The sequence below is a fragment of the Athene noctua genome, chromosome 2 (assembly GCF_965140245.1).
Source record: "Athene noctua chromosome 2, bAthNoc1.hap1.1, whole genome shotgun sequence".
Classification (NCBI taxonomy): Eukaryota; Metazoa; Chordata; class Aves; order Strigiformes; family Strigidae; genus Athene; species Athene noctua.
In genome coordinates, this window is record NC_134038.1 from 104,170,704 (window position 1) to 104,191,570 (window position 20,867).

The following is a 20,867-nucleotide window of genomic DNA, read 5'->3' on the forward strand; positions in this document are numbered from 1 at the left end:
ACATCATCTTGTTGGGTTTCAATAGCATATGTTGCTACCAACTTTGTCAACCCAGAATGTTTCTTACTTTTTCTTCAAGCTTCCTGTACTGGTTTTGGTCAGGATGGAGTTAAATTTCTTCACAGTAGCTAGTATGGGGCTATGTTTTGGATTTGTGATGAAAACTGGGTTGATAACACAAGGATGTCTTAGTTATTGCTCAGCAGTGCTTAGACAAAGTCAAGGCCTTTTCTGCTTTTCACACTGCACTGCCAGTGAGAAGGTTGGGGGTGCACAAGAAGTTGGGAGGGGACACAGGTGGGACAGCTGAACCCAACTGACCAAAGGGATATCCCTTAACATATGGTGTCATGCTGAGGGGGAGGTTGTCAGGAGCTGCCACTGCATGGGGGCTAGCTGGGCATCGATCAGTTGGTAGTGAGCAACTGTTCCTTTTGCATCGTTTGTTTTTCTTGTGGGTTGGTTTTGTTTTCCCCCTCCCCTTTTTTTTTGTTTGGTACTTTCCCTCCAATTTTAATTTATAAACTGTTTTTACCTCAACCCACAAGTTTTCTCCCTTTTACCCTTCTGATTCTACCCCCGATCCCATAGGTGGGGGAGTGAGTGACCAGCTGCATGGTGCTTAGCTGCCTGCTGGAGTTAAACCACACCACTTCCTCTGTGGTTTATCCCCCCCCAATAACAGTTGCATACACAGAATTATCTTCAAAAGTTTCCCATCTCCCTGTCTCTCTTTTTCCATTTATTTCACTATTCCCATTATCCTCATTTCTTCCCATAAAGTTATATAGAAAAGCAAATTGCTGCCATAAGTTGTTTCATCCTCTTAATCTATTCACACATACAGATTTTCTGATGTTTTCAAGACATCAGAAATCAAATAAAAGAAGAATGCTTTCCTGTATCTATTTCTCATATAACTTTAAAGGCAAAAATTAAAGGGAAGGTTTAACCTATGCAGCTGCCCAGCAGCTGTGACAAATTTGTTACACACTTTTTCTTAGGGCAAGGGGTGGAATGATTTAGCTCAAATTAACTACTCATTTTTGTTATGAATATTTTAAAAATAAAGCAGTGGTTTAGGACACGCACAAATTATATCCCTTATGTAGAAATAAGAAGTATGAAGGAAAAGAATCAACCACTTAATTTAAAAAAAAGTGTTCTTAAGCCCAGTAGAAATGCCTATTCAGAAAGTCACATGGGATGTCCAGCTTTAAAAAAGGGAAGTGAATGAGGTAGGAGTTAGAGAGCAGTGAGCTTAAATCCAAGTGCTAAGAAAATACTGGAAAAAAAGCAGTCATTAAAAATCATTGCAATTAATGGAAAACAATCACCAGTAGGTATTATTGTGAACAAAACTGCCTTTAAAATATGCTTTGTCGGCTTTACAAACACAGGTGTCATAGAAAGTCTTACCAGTATCAGCCTGTCATGACACTCCAATAGGCAAATTAAGAAAACACACTAATAGTAAATTTATAAAGGAGGAGCAAAAACTTTAGCTAAATTAACGTATTTTCCAGGCAAATTAAAATATTAATGACATTTATTAAAATGCAAGTTAAAACCTTGATGCTGGACACAAGGTAGTAGAATTACATAGTGGGTAGTGAAAGCAGAGGCAAAGGTGAAGAACAGCCTGCATTCTGTCAGCTTGAAGCGGCTGTGTACCACCTGAATGGTTCAGACCTTCTGGAAGCACTGCAGGCCAGTAATTTACTGGTCTTTTTGGAGACTGTCCAAACCCTCTTTACATCTGTTCAGAGTATTGGCTCACCTTTCAAATCCAAACTAGTCCAAAGCAGCTGTGAAGACCACAAACAACTGCAAATTCAGCTCACCTTCCACTTCCATAATTGGAGTAAGGAATTTGTTTTTCAGAAATTGAGCATCTTTTTGAAAGTGTTAGAGATGGTTGCTATGCACACATCAGTAGTTATTATCAATGTCCAAAAATTTGGAGTCTGATGCATTGTTTTAAACTAATTCCAAAAATAAATGCATGTCTTCATGGAAGTAATGCACATATGTTTAACTACATATGTACAGTTAATTGCCAAATCAACTACTCAGTACATTCCCTTTTAGGCCTAAAATAATATAGCAGTTATTTCTGCATAATTTTCATATGTGGAGCTATACAGAGACTCCTTTCAAACAGAACAGTAATGTCTGGTAGAATATTTATCAGTAGGATTGATGTTGTAAGGTATAAGCAATCTAAAAAACAAAAGTAGCATCACGTGCAATAAGAACACAAGATTTCCAGAAATCTCTGCTGCGATAACCAGCTATATCCAGAGGAAACACATGACAAATATAGCTGTACAGCTTCAGGGGCAATGTCACCACTGAATAGTCACCAGTGAAACACCACTGAATAATCAAGCGTCCATGTTTTGTGCAATACAGAGCCTGTGGTTTTCAGGCATACTTTTATTGGAACTAAATTGTGATAGAAGAATGAAGCAAGCTACAAATATATGCCAAATTAGGAATGCTGTTAAGTTTCAGCCAGAGTTAGTATTTTCCTGGCAAGCGGCCCTCTCCCCAGGATGTTTACAAGTAGCTGACAAGCTTGTGTAGAAAAAAATTGATGTTACATCTTCAAAAAACACTGAACTACAATTTTAATATACCAACTTGTAAATTAATTTTGTAGTCAAAGTAATTAAAAATGCATGCATTTCTAGATGAAAATACACCTTCAGTGCACAATTAATTAACTGGAGTCAATAGTTCTGATTATTCACCAAATTAACTGATAGAAGTACAATGCAGATCTCTGAAGTATAAACACATTTTTCTTCCTTATTACAAACATTTTACTGCAGTTTTCACAAGAGTTTTGAAGTCAGAAAGAGAGGTAAAATGCTGCATAAATATGAAAAATTAGAACGTCATCTCTGATTCATTTGTTTTGTGATGAGAGAAACATTCAACATTCTGAAAGTACCCGAGAAATGCTGGATCACTGTGATCCTGAGAAAACTGGGGAGGAAAGCAAAAAGGAAGATGGAAAAAGAAGAAAGTGAAAAACAACTAGGCTTCTCATGTTGAGGAGCTGCATGTGTCAAGAAGGGTGCAAGAAAGCCCAAGACAGAATGCTGTCTCTGAAGTCTTCCACAGTCTACTTACAGAAAAGAATTACAGGTTGCTGGGTTTGCTATCCTCCCCCCACCCCCACCTGGGGGTCCCTTGATGATCTTTTCTAAGCAGTTTCTTGAACCATATCGTATGTGCATGGTCATAAAGACACTGATTTCCTAGACAAGTCCCAAAAAATAATACATGTTCTGTAGACCTACTGGATTTAATAAACAAACACTGACAAACTAATGATACTTGCCCTCAGAAAACATGGAAAAATAATTTTCTTTCAGAGAATACTTACATTCCCAAACATCTAGTCTTAAGTATTTAAGGCTTACAGTACTGCCTTGGCAAGGACAATAAAACATGACTTAGAGTGTTGTTTTGTGAGGATGAGCCGTAAGAGAGAGTTAATAGAAGACCATCACGATGTGTTTAAGAAAGTGGAAACAAATGTGAAAAAGAATGGTAGCTCAAGTGGCAGCTGTGAGAATAGTAACATTTTAAGGTAACTATTGTGATAAAGTTAATGGCAAATCAAACAATTTCAAAATGTTAACACAGATGAGTAAAATCAAGTTGCTGTGGGGATGGAATGGAAGAGGAGAAAACACAAAATATATATATATATATATATACACACACACACTACTTGATACATCATTTGTGTAAGTTGTAAGTCAGAATCCCAAATTATTTAGCATCTGTTGTGTTATGACAGCTGTAATTAAGATTAGGTATTGTCTCCAACTAAAAATTTTAGATGAGACAGAAGCACTGCAACTCTAAAAGAGTTAGTTAAGTAAACTCTAAGTTCTCTTTATTCTCTAAGTAAAATTAGCAAAACATGAGAGCAAATCTCTTTGCATGCAGTGGAATCAACCAGTTTGCATCTGAAGCCAGGGTGTGTGGGGAGGTCTGAGCAGATGCTATAAAACTGTTACAGCCTCCTCTTTCCTCACTTTTTCAACCATAGCATGGTAATTTCACTCAAAAGTCTTTTAGAAATGACGTATAATAAAATAGTACTAGTTAAGTCCAATTTCACTTGGTTTTGATCTCTCCTTTTAATTTGTGATTATACTTTAACTTTCTAAATCCACCTGTACCAAGCAGTTTGGTTCTTGATTTGAGCCTCTGCACTTAAATTGTTTGTCTAGTTCTTACTATTTCCCCTGTCACTATTTTTTTTTCCAAATTACACTGCATCTAGAGCAAAATTGCAATAATCCATGATTTCACAGATCAGGCTAAATTATACTGAAACTGATAGAGAACCTTTAAAGGAAAGAAACTTTATTTCTTGGATTATGTCAGAAGCACACATGTTTAATCATACAAACATATTAAACATTTTCTAACTACAAAGTGTTAAAAAATGCACAGGTAATCCAGTTTAGATTAAAGGAAATGAAACACCAAATACAGTTTATAATGGAAGCACAAAGAAAGCTCAATTAGCATGAAATCTACAGGTGCAGGTGGTAGACACAATACCAAAACATGCGTATGGTAAAAAAGCCACACAATTCAATAGTAAACTAGTATTTCTTACCTGGCAAAGAAGAATTTATACAGCCCCACACTTCTCCCTGAAAAGGAAAACGCAATTAAGCAAAAGTCAGTCTACAGAATAAGAGAGTTTCTAACAGACACAAACCAGCATTTTCACCCTCCGTTTTAAATATCTTATTGGAAGAATTCTTACGTCTAAAACATCTTTTGAAGAAGCACTACATGATATAAGTTAAGTATCACCTGCTTTGACGAGAAGGCTGCCATCTACAGAGTATGGAATCAATAGCAGTGTTTTTGTAGGTGCAGAACATACTGTGATTACCTGGAATATGTTAGCTAGTCAACTTTGTCCACCAGTGTTTAGAGAACAGTAGCAACTGTTCAGACAAACATTTATCTAGGACCAAGACCTGTGGAGAAGCTTATTGCCCTAGCACTCCTTTCCACCAGCTTAAAAAAAACCCTGGAAAACACATGTAACCACACACAAAATAAAAAGGTTTTAAGGTACCCCAGAAACCAGAGAAATGTACCTTCAGGGAAAGATATATACCTGGAAAAAAGAGATGTGTACATGAAGTTTACAGGAAAAGTTACAATAGGGATCTGTTGGGCTCACCCCAGCTGCAAAGCACTTCTGGTCCTAAGCACAGGTCCTGCTAAATGACCCACGTGGCCCAGAATTCTGTAAATGTTTGTTTCTTTTTTTTTTTTTTTTTTTCTTTTCAGAATAAAGAAAAGGTGAAGACCTTACCAAAGAGTTGCTGTCCCTATCTCTCTCATTACTGTTATTACCAAGACTACTGGCCAAGCTGACTACGGGGGATTCTTTACACTGGGTCTAGTATAAAAGAAATCTCAGGTCAGAAACTGGTCTGCCACAGGTTCTTACGTTACCCACCCAATCAGAGTTACAAATGTCCTGGAAGAAGGAGGTTTAGGCAGCAGAATAATAATTCCATCTAAGGTAAGAATTTTAGTTCAACTATTAGTAACAAGTACATATCATAGTTACAGTGGGTGCCCTGCATAAGAAGCCTGAAGAAATAAAAGCTATGGGAGTAGCTATACGCTGTATGCTAGATGTTTAACATCCTACAACTGACATTTTACAACACTTAGACAATATGATGATGGTATATTATTTAAAATTAGAAGAGTACAGAAAAACCTTGAAGGATTACATGCATTTTAGTACAGTGATATTGAATTCAGTATTTTTTAAGTAAGGACTAGGAAAACCTTTATTAGACGAAATCAGAGGAAAATTCTGCAGAGTAATAAGGCACGTGACAAGTCTTAAGGAGTATACTGGGTTTACATGACAAGGTTTTTGTAGTGGGACAGCTGTCGGGGTGGCTTCTGTGAGAAGATGCCAGAAGCTGCCCCCATGTCCAACAGAGTCAATGTCAGCCAGGTCCAAGATGTACCTGCCACTGGCCAAGCCTGAGCCCATCAGCAATGTTAGTAGTGCGTCTGTGGTTAACATATTTAAAGAAGGGTAAAAACTGCTGTACAACAGTGGCTGGGAGAGAGGAGTATATATAATATGTGAGAGAAAACCCTACAGACACCAAGGTCAGTGAAGAAGGGGGAGAAGGTGCTCGAGGCACTGGAGCAGATACCCTCCTGCAGCTTATAGAGAACTCCACACCAGAACAGGTGGATGTGTTCTGAAGGAAGATGCAGCCTGTGGAGAGCCCACACTGGAACAGACTTCTGGCAGGATCTGTGACACTATGAAGAGGAACCCATGCTGGAGCAGGTTTGCTGGCAGGACTTGTGGCCCCATAGGAGCAATTTGTTCCTGAAGGACTGTACCCCCTGGAAAGGACCCATACTGGAGCAGTTTGTGAAGGACTGCAGTCCATGGGAAGGATCCACATTGGAGCAGCAGAAGAGCATGAGGAGGAAAGAGTGGCAGACACAACATGTGATGAACTGACCACAACCCCCCATTCCCTGTCTCCCTGAGCCACTCAGGGCGAGGAGGGAGAGAAGTTGGGAGTGAAGTTTTGCCTGGGAAGAAGGAAGGAGTGGGCGAAAGGTGTTTTCAGATTTCTCATTATCCTACTCTGACCTTTTGATTGGCAATAACTGAAATTTTTTTCCCTGAGTTGAGTTTGTTTTGCCCATGACAGTAATTGGCGAGTGATCTCTCCCTGTCCTTAATCTCGACCCATGAGCCTTGCGTCATATTTTCTCCCCCCTTTCCAGCTGAGGAGGAGAGTGATGGATCAGCTTGGTGGGCATCTGGTGTCTAGCCAGGGTCAACCCATCACAGGGGCCTTTAAATCAAAGTGTGGAACATGTTCTTTAAAACAAAAGAAAGAATTCAATTCAATCACACTGAAACAGCAACCCATACTGTCATGCAGTGATTCTGTCATAGGAATTAATGACTTTCTGAAGTTGCAATGGATCTGTATCTAATGACCTAAAACTGTCCTCCCCTGCATCTGTGGGAGTTTCCCACTTAGGTTAAATATCAAAGTCAGCTCAGAAGAACAGGGTAAAGAGCTGCTACTTCTACTAGTTCCACCCCATTGATTCAGTTGACTTTATTTCATGAGAAGGTTAACAGTTGGACTCAATGTTCTCAAAGGTCTTTTCCAACACAAATGATTCTATAATTCTAAGATAAAGTTGCCCTTTGTGTTGGCAGTTATTGTATTACTTAATGTCAGGCAATACCCTTTCTATCAAATTACCTGAAAGAATATAGACAACACACTGTCTGTAACCAATGCTCCAGAAAACAGACCATCTGATTTAATTCATAACATATCCTCTCATCTGTGGAATGACACTAGAACACCTCTCCAACAAAGACAAGTGGTATCTGAAAACAGCAAATATAGTATAAAGTTGAACTGTTAACTATTTTAAATCTAGATGTCTTTTACAAAAATTTATAAATATTACCAGTTCAGCAATATTAAATTAAGATACACACTGGACAGTAAACTTGCCATTTACAAAGATGGTAATTGGGAATTAAAAAAATCATGGTATCAATCACTTCCCCCCTTTCAGATACTCCTGAATGATATTGCTTATCTCTTCCCCAATTAGATCAGCTCTAAGACAGGAAGCAGATTACATTCTTCATTTTTTTAGTGGTACACTAGAGAACTTTTAGGAAACCATAATCTTACTTATCCAATAAAAGCATTACTTCAGTTTGTCAGATACAGCCATAAACCATTCAGAGCAGCTATGAGGGTCTCCTGGCCTCAGCCCAATCAAGACCTCACAGCTTTGTCCTATACACAAGCTGGAACACATGATCTCATTCATGTTGCTGACATCAACACCCATGTGACAATCACCTAGCACAATTTTTTTACAACATAGGTCAGATTTTCATTGCATTTCATAGCTTACACAACCAGGATACCTAGTAAAATGGCGTAATATATGATAGATTTTAAAAAAGAAATAATTCTACTTTAAGAATCAAATTTCATGGTAAGAATTTTTCTAGTTCTCCTAACAAGAAAAGGCTTGAAGACATTCACACAAGTTCTACCAGCTCAAATCTCAGAGAGTAAATAAAGTACAAGTAATTTCAAAACCTTTTTTTGCAAGCAAAACTGTTAATATAAGATGTTTTGTTTTCTTTAATTAAAAACTAGTAAGCCTTACCATTGATTCTGGACAATACTCAGGTGCTCGCTGCAGTAAATGCTTCAAACGGGAATCACTCTTAGAAGACAAAATCTGTTAGAAATAAACCACACCTTAAAACATAGAATGTAACTACACATTGAATACTTTTTTCAACTGATTTAATTGGTTTCGTTTTACTACTTCCTATCCTTTGACAATTTTGACTAACATCTGTAAACAATGAAAAGTTAAGATTTTATTTTATATATCTATCGTTTTTCAAATATGTTGCACTCTTGATGAAGGAATTTTTATATTTAGAAGTGAGTGAGAATTTCCTCTAAAACACTTCAAGTGTTCTAAACTTCAAAAAGTTTCTATTGAATAGGCAGTGTGAAAAAACAGAGGATTTCTGCCCTGCATATCAAAATATTTTACAACTCTGCTTATATAATTAGCCTTCTGCTACATGTTACATGACCTCAGGCAACTGAACTCCTTCCAAAAAACCCTGAAACAAATAATTTTTATAGAACAAAGATGAACAAACCCTAGACTAGTTAAGGAGACTACCAAAATTAACAGGGAAATCAATACTACCCACAGCAGAGCAAGGTCAAGTACCAGCTAAGCAAACTGAACATCCAGAAGTTCATAAGGCTGGATGTGATGCAACTGAGGATGTTGAGAAGCTAGCCACTGTCACTGCAAGACTGTAGTGATTGGATGAGGTTCCTGGTGACAGAAAAAAGACAAACATCGTATCCATTAGAAAGGCAAGAATAACAACCTGGGGAATTACAGGCTATTCAGCCTAACCTCACCCAGCAGGAAGACTGTAGAACAAATCCTTGCAGAAGCCACTTCAGAGCACATGAAGGACAAGAAGGTGTCTAGGGTCAGCACAGACATATCAAAGGCAAATTTAGCCTGACAGCTTTCCCTAATGAAAAAAACTGGTTTAGTAAAAAAAAAAGTGGAGAACGGTTTATGCTTCTATCTTGACTTTAAAAAGGTTTTTGCATGGTCTCCCACTGTATCTTCAGAGCCAAACTGGTGAAATGTGGATGGATGAGTAAAGTACAAAGTGGGTGACAAACTGCCTGGACAATAGTGCTCAAAGATTAGCAGTCAGCAGCATCTCAACGTCTAAGTGCTGGCCACTTAGAAGTGGTATAACGTAAGAGTTAAACCAATACTGTAAATGGCTTTACTCGTGAGACAACAATGGGACAGATAAAATCCTCAACAGGTACTCAGATGAGCCTAAACTGGGAGCTGTCACCAATATACCAGAAGGCGGAGCTGTCACTCAGATGGGTTTCAACAGGCTGTAGCAATGGGCTGACAGGAAACTCAAGCAGTTCAACAAAGGCAAACACAGAATCTTGCAGATGAAATGGAGTAACACCATGCAACAGTACAGGCTGGGTACTCACTGGCTAGAAGCCAGCTTTGCAGAAAACAGCGTTGAGTCTTGGTGGATGACAAGTTGAACATGGGTCATCAGTGCATGGGTGCAGCACTGAAAGCTAACAGCACACTCCATTTCATTAGCAGCAGCACTGCCAGCAGGTTAAAGGAAGATGACAGTTTGCTTCTATCAGGCACTGATGAGGCCACATCTGTAATATCAAACCCAGTTCTGTGCCACCTCTGTGCAAGAAACATTTCTGATGAACTGCAGAGAGTCCAGTAGAAGGCCACAAAAGATGCTGGACTTTACAACATACCAAGACAGGCCAAGGTCTGTTCAACCTGTTAAGAGGAAGCAGAGGGATCTAAATTCCTGTCTTCCAGTACCTGAAGATGTATTATAGAAAAGGCAAGTCAGACTGTTCTCAGAGTTGCACAGTGGAAGGATAAGTTACAACAGTAATAAGTTGCAGCAAGAGAAATTCTAACTGGATGCAAAGGAAAAAAAAAAAAAAATCTTCACCATAAGAACAGTTAAGTGCTGAAAACAGATTCCCCAGAGAGGCTGTGGAAAGCCCATGACTGAGGATATTAAAAACCTAACTATCAAGATCCTGATCAAACTGATTTAATTTTGAAGTTAGCATCTCTCTGCGCATGAGGTTATACAAAATGACTCTTTCAAGTTATTTTGTACAGCTAAACTTGGGAAGAAATCTTACGTTAACTTACCGACTTCCATGCACAATTCTGAATCATGTAAATTTATCTTTTTTTCCCCAGGTGTCATTCAGACCATTTTGTAGTGTTGTTCATCTCACTTCCTTATAACAGTAGCAGTATTTTCAAAGTCTATTACAAGATGCCTTTACCTCATCAATCTTTTTGCTGTTTTTCTTGTTGTTGTTTTGGTTTTGTTTTGTAAAGTTTCATGGCAGTGTTTACATAAGTTGAGCTCAGCACATTTTAAATTGTTTTCTGGTCCACATTAATCATCTTTTTGGAACTTGTTCCTTTAGCAGTCCAATTAAGTAAAACATAAATTAAGACAAGAAACTGGGAAACAAAAGGGATGGAAACATACGTATTAATGTGGGATATGAAACTTGAAATTACAGGAACAACTGAAACATGGATGCATTTCAGATCTTTCAGAAGGAGAAACACATTACAGTTCTATTCTAAATTTGCAATACGATAAACTCATGGAAAGAAAAACAAGAGAATAGTACTGATGTCAGAAATGAGAGCAAGAAAGAACTGTAGTAGTATCTGGGGTCTTCTGGGGCCATAGAATAATAAAACAATTCAGGTTGAACAGAATCTTAGAAGATCATTTATTTCAACCTTTTGCTCAAAGCAGGGTCAACCATGAGACCAGACCATGTTGCTCAGGGTGTTATCCAGTTAGGCTGTGAAAACCTCTGAGGATGGAAAATCCACAGCCTCTCTGCTTTCATGGTGGAAAACTTCCTCCTTATAACCAGCTGGAACTCTCTAGTTTCTCTAGTCTTCCCACTATGTACCACTGTGAAGAGACTGGCTCTGTCTTCTGATCAATCTTACTACAGGTATCAGAAGGCTTCTCTGAGGTGCTCCTCCTTCCCCAGGCTAAAGGCAGTTCCCTCAGCCTCTTCAGAGGGGTGATGCGATCCAGCCCCACCCCCATTCCCCATCACCTTGGCGACTCTGCTAACTCGTTCCAGTTAACTGATGTCTGTCTTCTAACGGGGGGGGGGGGGGACGACGACACGGACGGATGGGACAGACGACAAAACTAGACACAGTATTCTAGACAGGGTTAGCAAGTGCTGACTAAATGTGGAGATTCATTTCTCTAGACCTACTGGCTATGTTCCGGTTGATGCCTTTTTTTACTATAGGGGCACATTTGCATGCTCCTGTTCAGCTTGCTGTCTCTATACCAGTACCCCTGGGTCCTTTTTCAGCAAACGCACTCCCTAGCAAATCAACCTTCAGCTCATACTGTTGCAAGCAATTCTTTCTTCTGAGGTGCAGGACATTGCATTTGTTCTTGTTGAATTTAATAAAGTTCCCGTTGGACAATTCCTTCCATCTGTCCAGGTCCCTCTGGATGACAGCTCTTCCTTCTAGCTTGGAATTGCCTGAAAACTCAACAAGATGGAATCTGTCGTCTCTTCCAAGTGATTAATAAAGACGTTAGACAGGACAGGTCCTAGGACAGACCCCTTTGGTATGCCACTTCTTACTAGCCTGCAGGCAGAGTAGGACCCACTAATCTCTGAGCCTGATTATCCAACCAACTCTTTTTATTCATCTAATTGTCCATCCATCAAAACTGTATTATCTTAAAATGGATAAAAAAAAATATTGAGGGAGGCAGTGCTGAAACTCTTGCTAAAGTCAACACAAATGACATCCACTCCTTTCCCCTTGTCCAGAAATCTAACTTTATTATCAAAGGCAACCAGGTTTGCCAGGCATTATTTACTCCTTCCATGCTCAGAAATGTGTTCTGAGAAGATTCTGTCCATGATTTTTCCCAGGGATTTAAGAGATTACTAGTCTGTAGTTTGCTGGATTATGAACCACCCTTTAGTGGGTTTTTTACTTCTTTTGTTTGTTTGCCTTTTTTTTTTTTTTTTTTTTTTTTTTTTTTCTTTTTTAAGATGGGTACAATGTTTGTCCTTCTCCAGTCACTGGGCTCCTCCCTCAAGTTCCACAACCTTCCAAAGACGATAGAGAGTAACCTTGCAGTAATACCAGCCAGCTCTCTCAGCACCAGCTAATGCAGTCTATTTAGTCCCATGGACTTGTACGGGTCAAATTTTCTCACATAATTCTTGACTCAACCAACCTTGATTCTATGTACAGGGGACTGGGAGAGCTTGTAAACAGAGACTGGGGAAAGAAGGCATTCAGTACCTCTGCCTTATCTGTGTTTGTTGACACTAAAGTAGATGCTGCATTCAGCAACAGTCACACATTTTTCCTTCTTCAGCCTTTAACTACTACCATACTATGTCTTGTTGCCCCTGACATCCACCGCAAGTCTCAACTCCAACTGAGCTTTGTCTTTCCCAGTATAACCTTACATGCCTGGGCAAACTTTCTGAATTCCTCTTTTAGAATATCGCTGCTTCTACCTTCTCTATACTGCCTTTATGCACTGAAGCTTGTTCATGACTTCTCTCTCTAGTCAAGTTAGCCTCTTGAAACAGTAACGTGTTTTCCCGAGTACTGGGATGGACTGTTCTTATGCTTGGAGGAGGATCTGGATAGAGATCTCTGGAGTGATAGAAAGATGAATGCTGCCAGGAACCTTATCATTGTGAAACTTCCCAGAAATAAACTTGGGAAAAAAAATGTCAATTAAGGAAAGACTTATTCTACGCTACAGTATCTGACAGACTGAATCAAATAATCACAAAAAGGAGATGATACTGAAACTAAGCTTGGAATAATACTTAATAAGAATGCAAAATAATTAGATGTTTGAATCATGTTAGACAAACCTGTAATCCAAGTTTTCTTTTGCAAAGGGCTCACTTAAAGTAGATGAATTACTAGTTAGCAGAATTCCTTACTCTTAATCAAGCCTTTTTCCTTAACTGGCAGGATCAAGAACACCACCACCAGGTCTCCTGTGCCCTTCACCCTGGGCTGCAGTCACCTTTTACCCATGCAAGGCCTCCCTCAATAATATCACCAGTGTCCATGTAGATGAGCAGCCAATGGGTAACAGTCCAAGGATCAAAAACCCCTTGCAATTTCCGCAACATCCTAGAACTGAGCCCCTTAAAACCAAAGCACCTTAGACTGCAGATGAGTGCCTCCATCCCCTGCAGAAGGGAGTCCTTCTCCTGGTGGCATGGTTGATAAGGCCAAGATGGGTCCCTTGATGAAGCTTGTTTCTCCTCACCTGTTCTAAGGCCCCAAATCTATTCTGTAAGTACACATACCAAGACAGGCCAAGCAACTTCTTCCTGCTGCCAGAAGTCACAAACTTTCAGTCTCCACTAAGCATAGCCTCTGGCCACCCTTCTTTCCATGCAATGCATAGTCAAGATATTGCCCTTGCTGGTTCCCCACAAAGAGCTTGTCTAGCTCCCATTTACACTAAGACAATGCTACTATCCTCAGCCTCTTTAGATATGACAGTTCAGGAAACTGATCAGAGCATGACTCCCACCCACAGTTTAAGTGCCACTGACTCAAAGAGAGACACCATCCTTTCCCTGCAGCCCAAGACTTGGATGGACACATTCTTCCTCAAGAGCTCCCTCTGGGTCAAGGCCTCGAACATGTCATGAGTGGCTGGCCCACCCAGAGACTGTCCTGCTGGATGTAACAGCTACAGTCAGTCTCAAGCAGTACATCTGCACCTCCTGCAGGCCCTCTCCACAAGGACTGGCTGTGTTAATGCACAAACTCCTGTCTGTGCACCCTGGTCACTGGCATTCCCTAAGCATTAGTTAAATAGCAATATGGGGCACAAGCCTGCTCTCTCTTTCCCTGTCATCCTCGGCAAGAAACTTCAATGTTTTATGGCTCAAACTACCAAGTCTAGGAGGAATTTATTTTTTTTTAAATTATTATTGAAGTATCATGTCAGCATGGTACAAACAAGGGCACAAGTACATGGCAAATATTTCAGAAAAGGTGTTTGGAAAGATGGAAGAAGGCAAATCATTCAGTCAACTCTGTCCCCTTACAGTCACACTCCAGGTATGAAAAGCTTCTTCCTACAAACAAGGGCATAAGTATCAAATCATACATTCCAGAATGGATTCAACAAAGTCAAAGCATTTGAATCGTGCTGCACAAAACGTTAAAGTTACAGAATGTGAAAGTCAGTAGAAAAATAGTAGACAGCCCCTTCAGCCAGTTTGTTGGCCTATATCAAAGGATCATTCAGAAAATGATGCTACCAGCCTGAGGTAACTAAGACAGCTCCTTGTAGAACAATTTGAGGGGCGCCAGTCTTACTTTAGACTTGTTCTAGATTTCTTACCACAGACTCTGAATATGCTGATTATCTGGGTAGAGAGAGATCATCCAGAGGAGACAAGATCAGAATATTTCACAAAAACCACAGGAAACTGTACACAATAATTAGAAGTGCTGTATCAGAAATGGGATGAAATTTGACAGTAAAAAGCTCAAGGCCTTTCATGAAGGGCTAACAGGAATTCACATGACAAACGGGGAACTTCAAATGAATGGAACAGAAGAAAGAATGGAACAGATTATTCCAAATGCACTCTCAACGCAGCTACTAAACCTGCCAATTAAATTTGTTTATATAGAGGAATGGATATCTTTCTCTTACTTACACACTTTTTAACATAATCGTTAAGACTGAGTGCTATACTTTTGTTTATAATACCACGTACAGTTTTGCTTACATGTATTCAAACAGATGAACTTAAGCTGGAAGCACTGCAAGAATAATTATAGGAATTGAGAGTATCTTATGCGAATAGACTGTAAGATTTTTCCTTGTTTGGCCTAACAACAGAAAAGCTAAAAGGGAGATTTGATTGTGTTCTATAAATACATCAGTGAGTGAGAAGTGCAATTTAAACTAAAAAGTTTTGTTAGTACAATCACAAATAAATACAAACTTAATCATAACCAGGTTTAGTGCTTGAATAGCCCCAAAGCGGGTAATGCAGACAACAAAAGGAGGGCAGGTATGATGTACGGATACAGTTTTAACATAAAAACTGTGTATATGTGTATGCATGCTTTACTGAAGCAAAATTTTTATGTGTACAAATTTATATAAGTACAGGCACAAAAAGCTGTACAAGATACTATCCAAAGGTACAAATCTAAACATAAGTTGTGGAGAGGTATTTTCCAAGCTTGAATTTAGCAGAAACAGCTCTTTGTTATTACCTTACAAACAGATTAAGTAAACAGATTTTTGCTGGATTCACAAAGTCATTTATCATCATGAGTATCTCCAATGCTTAGCTAAGAAACAAGAACTGGCAGGAGGAAAGAACAGTACCAACATCATCATCATCTTCATTTTCAATTCCTCCAAACTTGGAAACACACAAGATCCAGAAACTGGGTAAAATACTTTCACCCTTTCCATTTCCTAACATGCTTATCACTTGACCAAATCCTGATCTCAGATTTGTATCTTTATTTGTATCTTTATTTCTTCTTGACTTCAAAAGAACCTGCTTTCCACTACAAAAGGGAAGACGACTACAATTTTAAACCTTTACGTTCTCATTTAAATAGCAATAATATTACATGTCATGATTCACACATAGGATTCACACAGAAAATCACTTGCTTTATAACCCTAATCTTGCCACATCATTGTCTAAAGGCATGATTGTAACTCTGAGTGATAAACCAAATTTAAAACAAGCTTACCTGTTCACAGACATCCCGGCACATTAAGTTGTCCTTTGCATGGTAACAACAAGACAAGCCTATGGAAAAGCAGGGGGAGGGAAAAAGATGTTTAAAAGACCTGAAAAACTTAACTATCACTTCTGAACAGAAACACCTACTTGATGGCCTATGAGGATAATTTGTCTCCTCCACAGATGACTGAGAAACTTTCTTTCCCAAAGGCAAAAAAAGAACATGAGAAAGTTTTATTCTGAAGCTGACATGGATCCGTTCATCAAGTCCCACAATTACCCCTGAACACTCACTGCCACCAAAAGATCTCACTGTCCTTCCTTCTGCTTCTAGCCACATTTCTGCTGCTTAAATTGCACTAGCTTGGCACCTGCCAAATCCCTGCATGAGGCAATTCAATTTATTAACCCAGCAGAAATAGTAATAATTTAAAAAAATAGTAATATGTGAACAAAAAACCCACCAAAAAACTCCATACAGACTATATGCCTTTGTAAATGGAATCATCTCACAGAATCTGGAAAGTGCAGGAACAGGTAGAAAAGAAAATCAGAGCAGGAGTCCCTTTTCACACAGTTGTGAACACAGCTGCTCATTGAACTCTGGCTTCTTAAAAACTTGGAGCAAATCTGTAAATTTTTTCACTAGTGATGGATGATTAAGAGTGGTTTTGACTGACTAGATGGAAGTCATAGAGCAAACACTGGTATGAACTCATCAACAGGAAAAGAAATGAGAACCGAAACACTAAGAAGTCACAAAACATCAAGGTTTAAAGCAGCATTTTTTTTAACATTACACTTTGTTGTGCTTTGTTTCCCCTACCATCCAAACATCTCCTTCATTCAGAGTTAAGCTTGGCCAATATAAAATTAATTGCACAACTCCTTGATACTCATTTCCATCCTCACTGGCCAGTGTTTGGAACAGTGTATCAGAAAACAGACAGAGGTTTTCTTCTAAGCTTTTACTTCCAAGTACATCTTCACACAGAGGATCATTTAATGATTACAGATTTCTGCTCAACCATATGTGAACCATATATCATACTGATACAACATAAAAGCAATACTGTACAATGATACCACATATATAAAGCTGCATTTCACAATACCTAGTTACTAAATAGATTTTGATCAAACCAACAAGAAGGATCTTGGGTGTGAATTCCTTGATAATTTCACAGCATACAAATGTTTTCATCTGAAAGATGTTACAAGAAGATACCCAATTTAAAAACCAAAATAATTCACCACCATCAAAACCAGAATTCTCCAATACTGAAAGGACATTAAAAAATAAAATAAAATTTCAGTTTTAACATATCAAGGAGGGAAAAAGACCCCCAAAAAACACTGAAAAGGTTGTCTGAAACAGCCACAGTTTTAAATGGCTACTACAGCACTGAACTACATGTTAATGCATTATTATCATTCCTGAAAAGAAGAAAAACCAAAGTAGGACTTGTAACTGGTGAATGTTTTCATTAATAATTAGAAACAACGCAGCAAATTTCCTGTAATAAATGAGGACAGCACCAAAATCCTGCTTACAACATGATGAAGTAAATGAAACTGTAAAAATGACTTTTGCCAATTTTCTAGCATTACAGAAAAGGATTCAGATATGACATAGATGGCTTAAAAATCTTTCCGATTTGATGGCTACACATGAGATCTTGCAGGTTATCCTGCACTATGTTCAGTAAGCCAGTCTGTTCCAAGAATCAACTTCATCATTAGTATGCTCCACCATGTTCAAACTTCAGTTACTATTTCACTTAACTTAAAAGCTCTGCTTTACACTTTCTTAGTCCTGTTATAAAGCCACGGTACGAGAAATATATAAAATGATAAAAAACACATTAACTTCTAAAAATAGTTTTTCTTAAGGCAAGAGTCGTACTTATTTTCGGAATTGTGTCTACATTTCAGTGCCTATGCAATCAGACTGCAAGCGCATTAACACGGCGCTGGAGAAAATGTTCAGTTTCACAGTGAAAAGATACCCAGCAAACTAATTGTCATAAGTAAAAAGATTCAACCAAATGTACTTAAACATAGGCTTTACTTACAAACAAAAATACTGGCTACTCAATCACTTTTTTGTTGTTTTGTTTCACCATAAAGAGCATTTACATTGGCTTAGGTGACAATATTTAACTGCGTATGCCACTGCAATATGAATTCATTAATATCTTAGGCAACACTTTTTTAAACTCTCCTCCCATAGATTATTTAATACCGTGGCCTTTTATCCACTAGTTTTCAGTGGCCCTCAACCTTCCTACAATGAACTAACACACACCAATAGTTCTCCTTCTCAATCGCTTCTACTGCCGAGTTCAAGTCTTACCAATTATACCAGAGTACCAGAGTGTAATAATGAAGTAACAATACCCTGAACTTTATCGTCGTTTAATTCCTCTTATACACAATCCTAATCAATTGATGGTATCTTGAATTAGAAGCAAATTAAGTTGGTCCAGAGTGATCTCTAGTGACTAAGTCAGAAATGGAAGTTATTAACAATGTCCATTCCAAACACAATTCCTCAGTTCTCTTTCCAGCTAACCTCTTCTGAAATGCCTTACGACATCCTTCAGTCAGTTTCTCATTGCCACTTTCTCTACTTTTACTAAAAAATTTTCATGTTTCATTTTCAAATTTTATTCATGTCCAGCTATGAAACATCCACACTTTCTTCTTGGGCAAGATCTCCTATCTCAGCAACGTGAGTAGGTTTATCAAGGGAAAGTTGGGCTAGAGTATGTCATATTTCATTCCGCTACTTTTTACTGACTTCTTCCTAAAACTGTGCCCCCCTAGAAATCAGAACTATAGAACAACGCAATGCCCATAAATGCCTCAGCGATTGCAGTCTTCAGCTTTGAAGTATCACCTATTTTGTATTTTCTATTCCCATGACAGTATTACCAACGTGATCTATTTATTAAAGGCTATTTGCCAATGTGTCTGCTCGTACTGTCTTTTTTCATTACTCTTTTTTAGTCCTGTCAAGAAGCTACCTGCTATCACAACTTTAATGCAGGAAACTACTTTACCACCACCCTCTCTATTAAACGTCTTGCCTTCACTGCTTAAAAAATTCAGTATCTTGTTCAATACCATTCTTCTTACTGAAAATATCAGCCCTGGAATAAAAGGGCTGTTCTGACCTGTCATCCGGCAATCCAGCAGCCAGGTTTTACCCACTTGGAACAAGACACTAGATCTACTCCCTTTCAAACCCCGACCTCGGGATGACAGCCGAAGACACATCCCGGCCCCGAGTCACGTAACCCGGTGGGGTGAAGGAAGAGGTCTATCGCCACGGCACTGCCGGGCGGGGTGTGGGAGAGGCGGCCGTCGCCCTGCACCCCCCTCCTCGCTACCGCAGCCCCCTCTCCCCGGTCGCCGCTCCTCGCAGCGGGGTTTCAGGCGGGCGCTTTCCACGGGGAAGCGGGATGGGGGGGCGGGAAGGCCGGACACCGAGGCAGCAGCAGCGGGAAGAGGGACCGACAGCAGGAAGGCGACGCTGCCCCTTCCCGGCGGCGCCCCGCGGGCACCCGGGGAGCCGCCCCCGGCCCTCACCTGCTGCCGCCCCGCGCCCACCGGCCTCCGGCGCCCACCGGCCTCCGGCGCCCACGGGGCAGGTGCGGGGGGCAGCGGGGGGCAGCGGGGGACAGGGGGCGCCGTCCCCCCTCTCCCCCGTCTCCAGTCCGCCCGCCCGCAGCGGCGGCGAGGCAGGAGACACGCACGGCGCCATCCCCGCGGGCGACGCCACCGCCCCGAGGCTGCGGCACCCCGCGGGCGGCCTCGCTCCTTCGCCATGTTGTCGGAGAGGGACCCGCGGAGCCGCCTCCCCCCGCTCCCCCCCTCCGCGGCTCGCAACTCACCGGCCGCCCCCGGGAGGCGCGGCGCAGCCACCGCCAGGCAGAGCAGGGCCCAGGGCCACCGAGCGGCCCTCACCGCCATGGCCCGGCCGCGAACCCTCGGCGCGGCCCCGCCCCGCGACCCCCGCCCGCCCGCCGGACGGGCCCTGCCGCCGGCGCCGCCCCCCCAGCCCCGCTCTGCCGCCCGCCGCCCCCATTGGCTGCGGCTCCCCGGCCAGGCCCCGCCCCCCGCCGGGCCGCCGCGGACATTCCAGCGGGCGAGAGCCGCCGCGGCGGGGAGCCGCGTCCCGCGCCGCCGCGCGCCCCGCCCCCCGCCCCCCGCGCGGGAAGGGGCGGGGCCTGGGGCCGCCGGGAGCCCGCAGCCCTCCTGCCCCGGAGCGGCCACGGGCATGGCCGGGGGCAGGGAGGCCTCGGGCGGGAGAGGCTTACAAGAGGGCTGAGGAGAAACGGCATTTAGGAGACGGTTTTCGTGAAGGAGGCAGAGACCCCCGCGGGATTACATAACGTTTGCGATGTTAGTATCTTTCCACCCGTTATTTTTAGAGTGTTGGCTGTAAACCTGCTTATAACACTGTTGTCTGTAAACCTGCTTATAACACTGTTGTCTGTAAACCTGCTTATAACACTGTTGCCTGCTTGAGATTACTTGGCGTAGGCAGTGGCCGTGTGGGGGGAGTGAACTGGGTGGCACAAAGCGTAGGTTGCCGAGTGGGAATGACCCCTGAGGTGGGCAGGACACCCCCCAGATGCAGAGATGAGGCCATCGTGGCTGCAACGCCTTCACTCATCATGAGCTCTGGGCCGCTTGCTCCAAGGTCAGGGTACCAGAACCGCCCAGGCGGGTTTTAACGCAGTTTGAGGCTGCTGTGCAGCCGGGGATGGCTCCTCGTGTCCAGGCTGAAGGTGACGGGAAGGCGTCTCGGCCTTCCCCGTGCCAGCGTGCCTACTCGCTGCC

The 20,867-nt window shown here is 41.3% G+C and overlaps 1 protein-coding gene across 2 annotated transcripts in view; it reads right to left on the bottom strand.

Annotated features, from left to right (window-relative positions):
• Window positions 1–20,024, bottom strand: part of RECK (reversion inducing cysteine rich protein with kazal motifs) — a 64,733-nt gene extending 44,709 nt beyond the window's left edge. For both annotated transcript variants that reach the window (XM_074899782.1, XM_074899781.1), the window contains exons 1-4: window positions 19,916–20,024; window positions 16,024–16,082; window positions 8,263–8,337; window positions 4,652–4,688 (exon numbers count right to left, since the gene is read on the bottom strand). In XM_074899782.1, the coding sequence (XP_074755883.1) occupies window positions 4,652–4,688; window positions 8,263–8,337; window positions 16,024–16,082; window positions 19,916–19,994 (250 nt within the window). In that variant the 5' untranslated portion in view covers window positions 19,995–20,024. The remainder of the gene's footprint in view (window positions 1–4,651; window positions 4,689–8,262; window positions 8,338–16,023; window positions 16,083–19,915) is intronic.
• Between the last annotated feature and the right edge of the window lie 843 nt (window positions 20,025–20,867).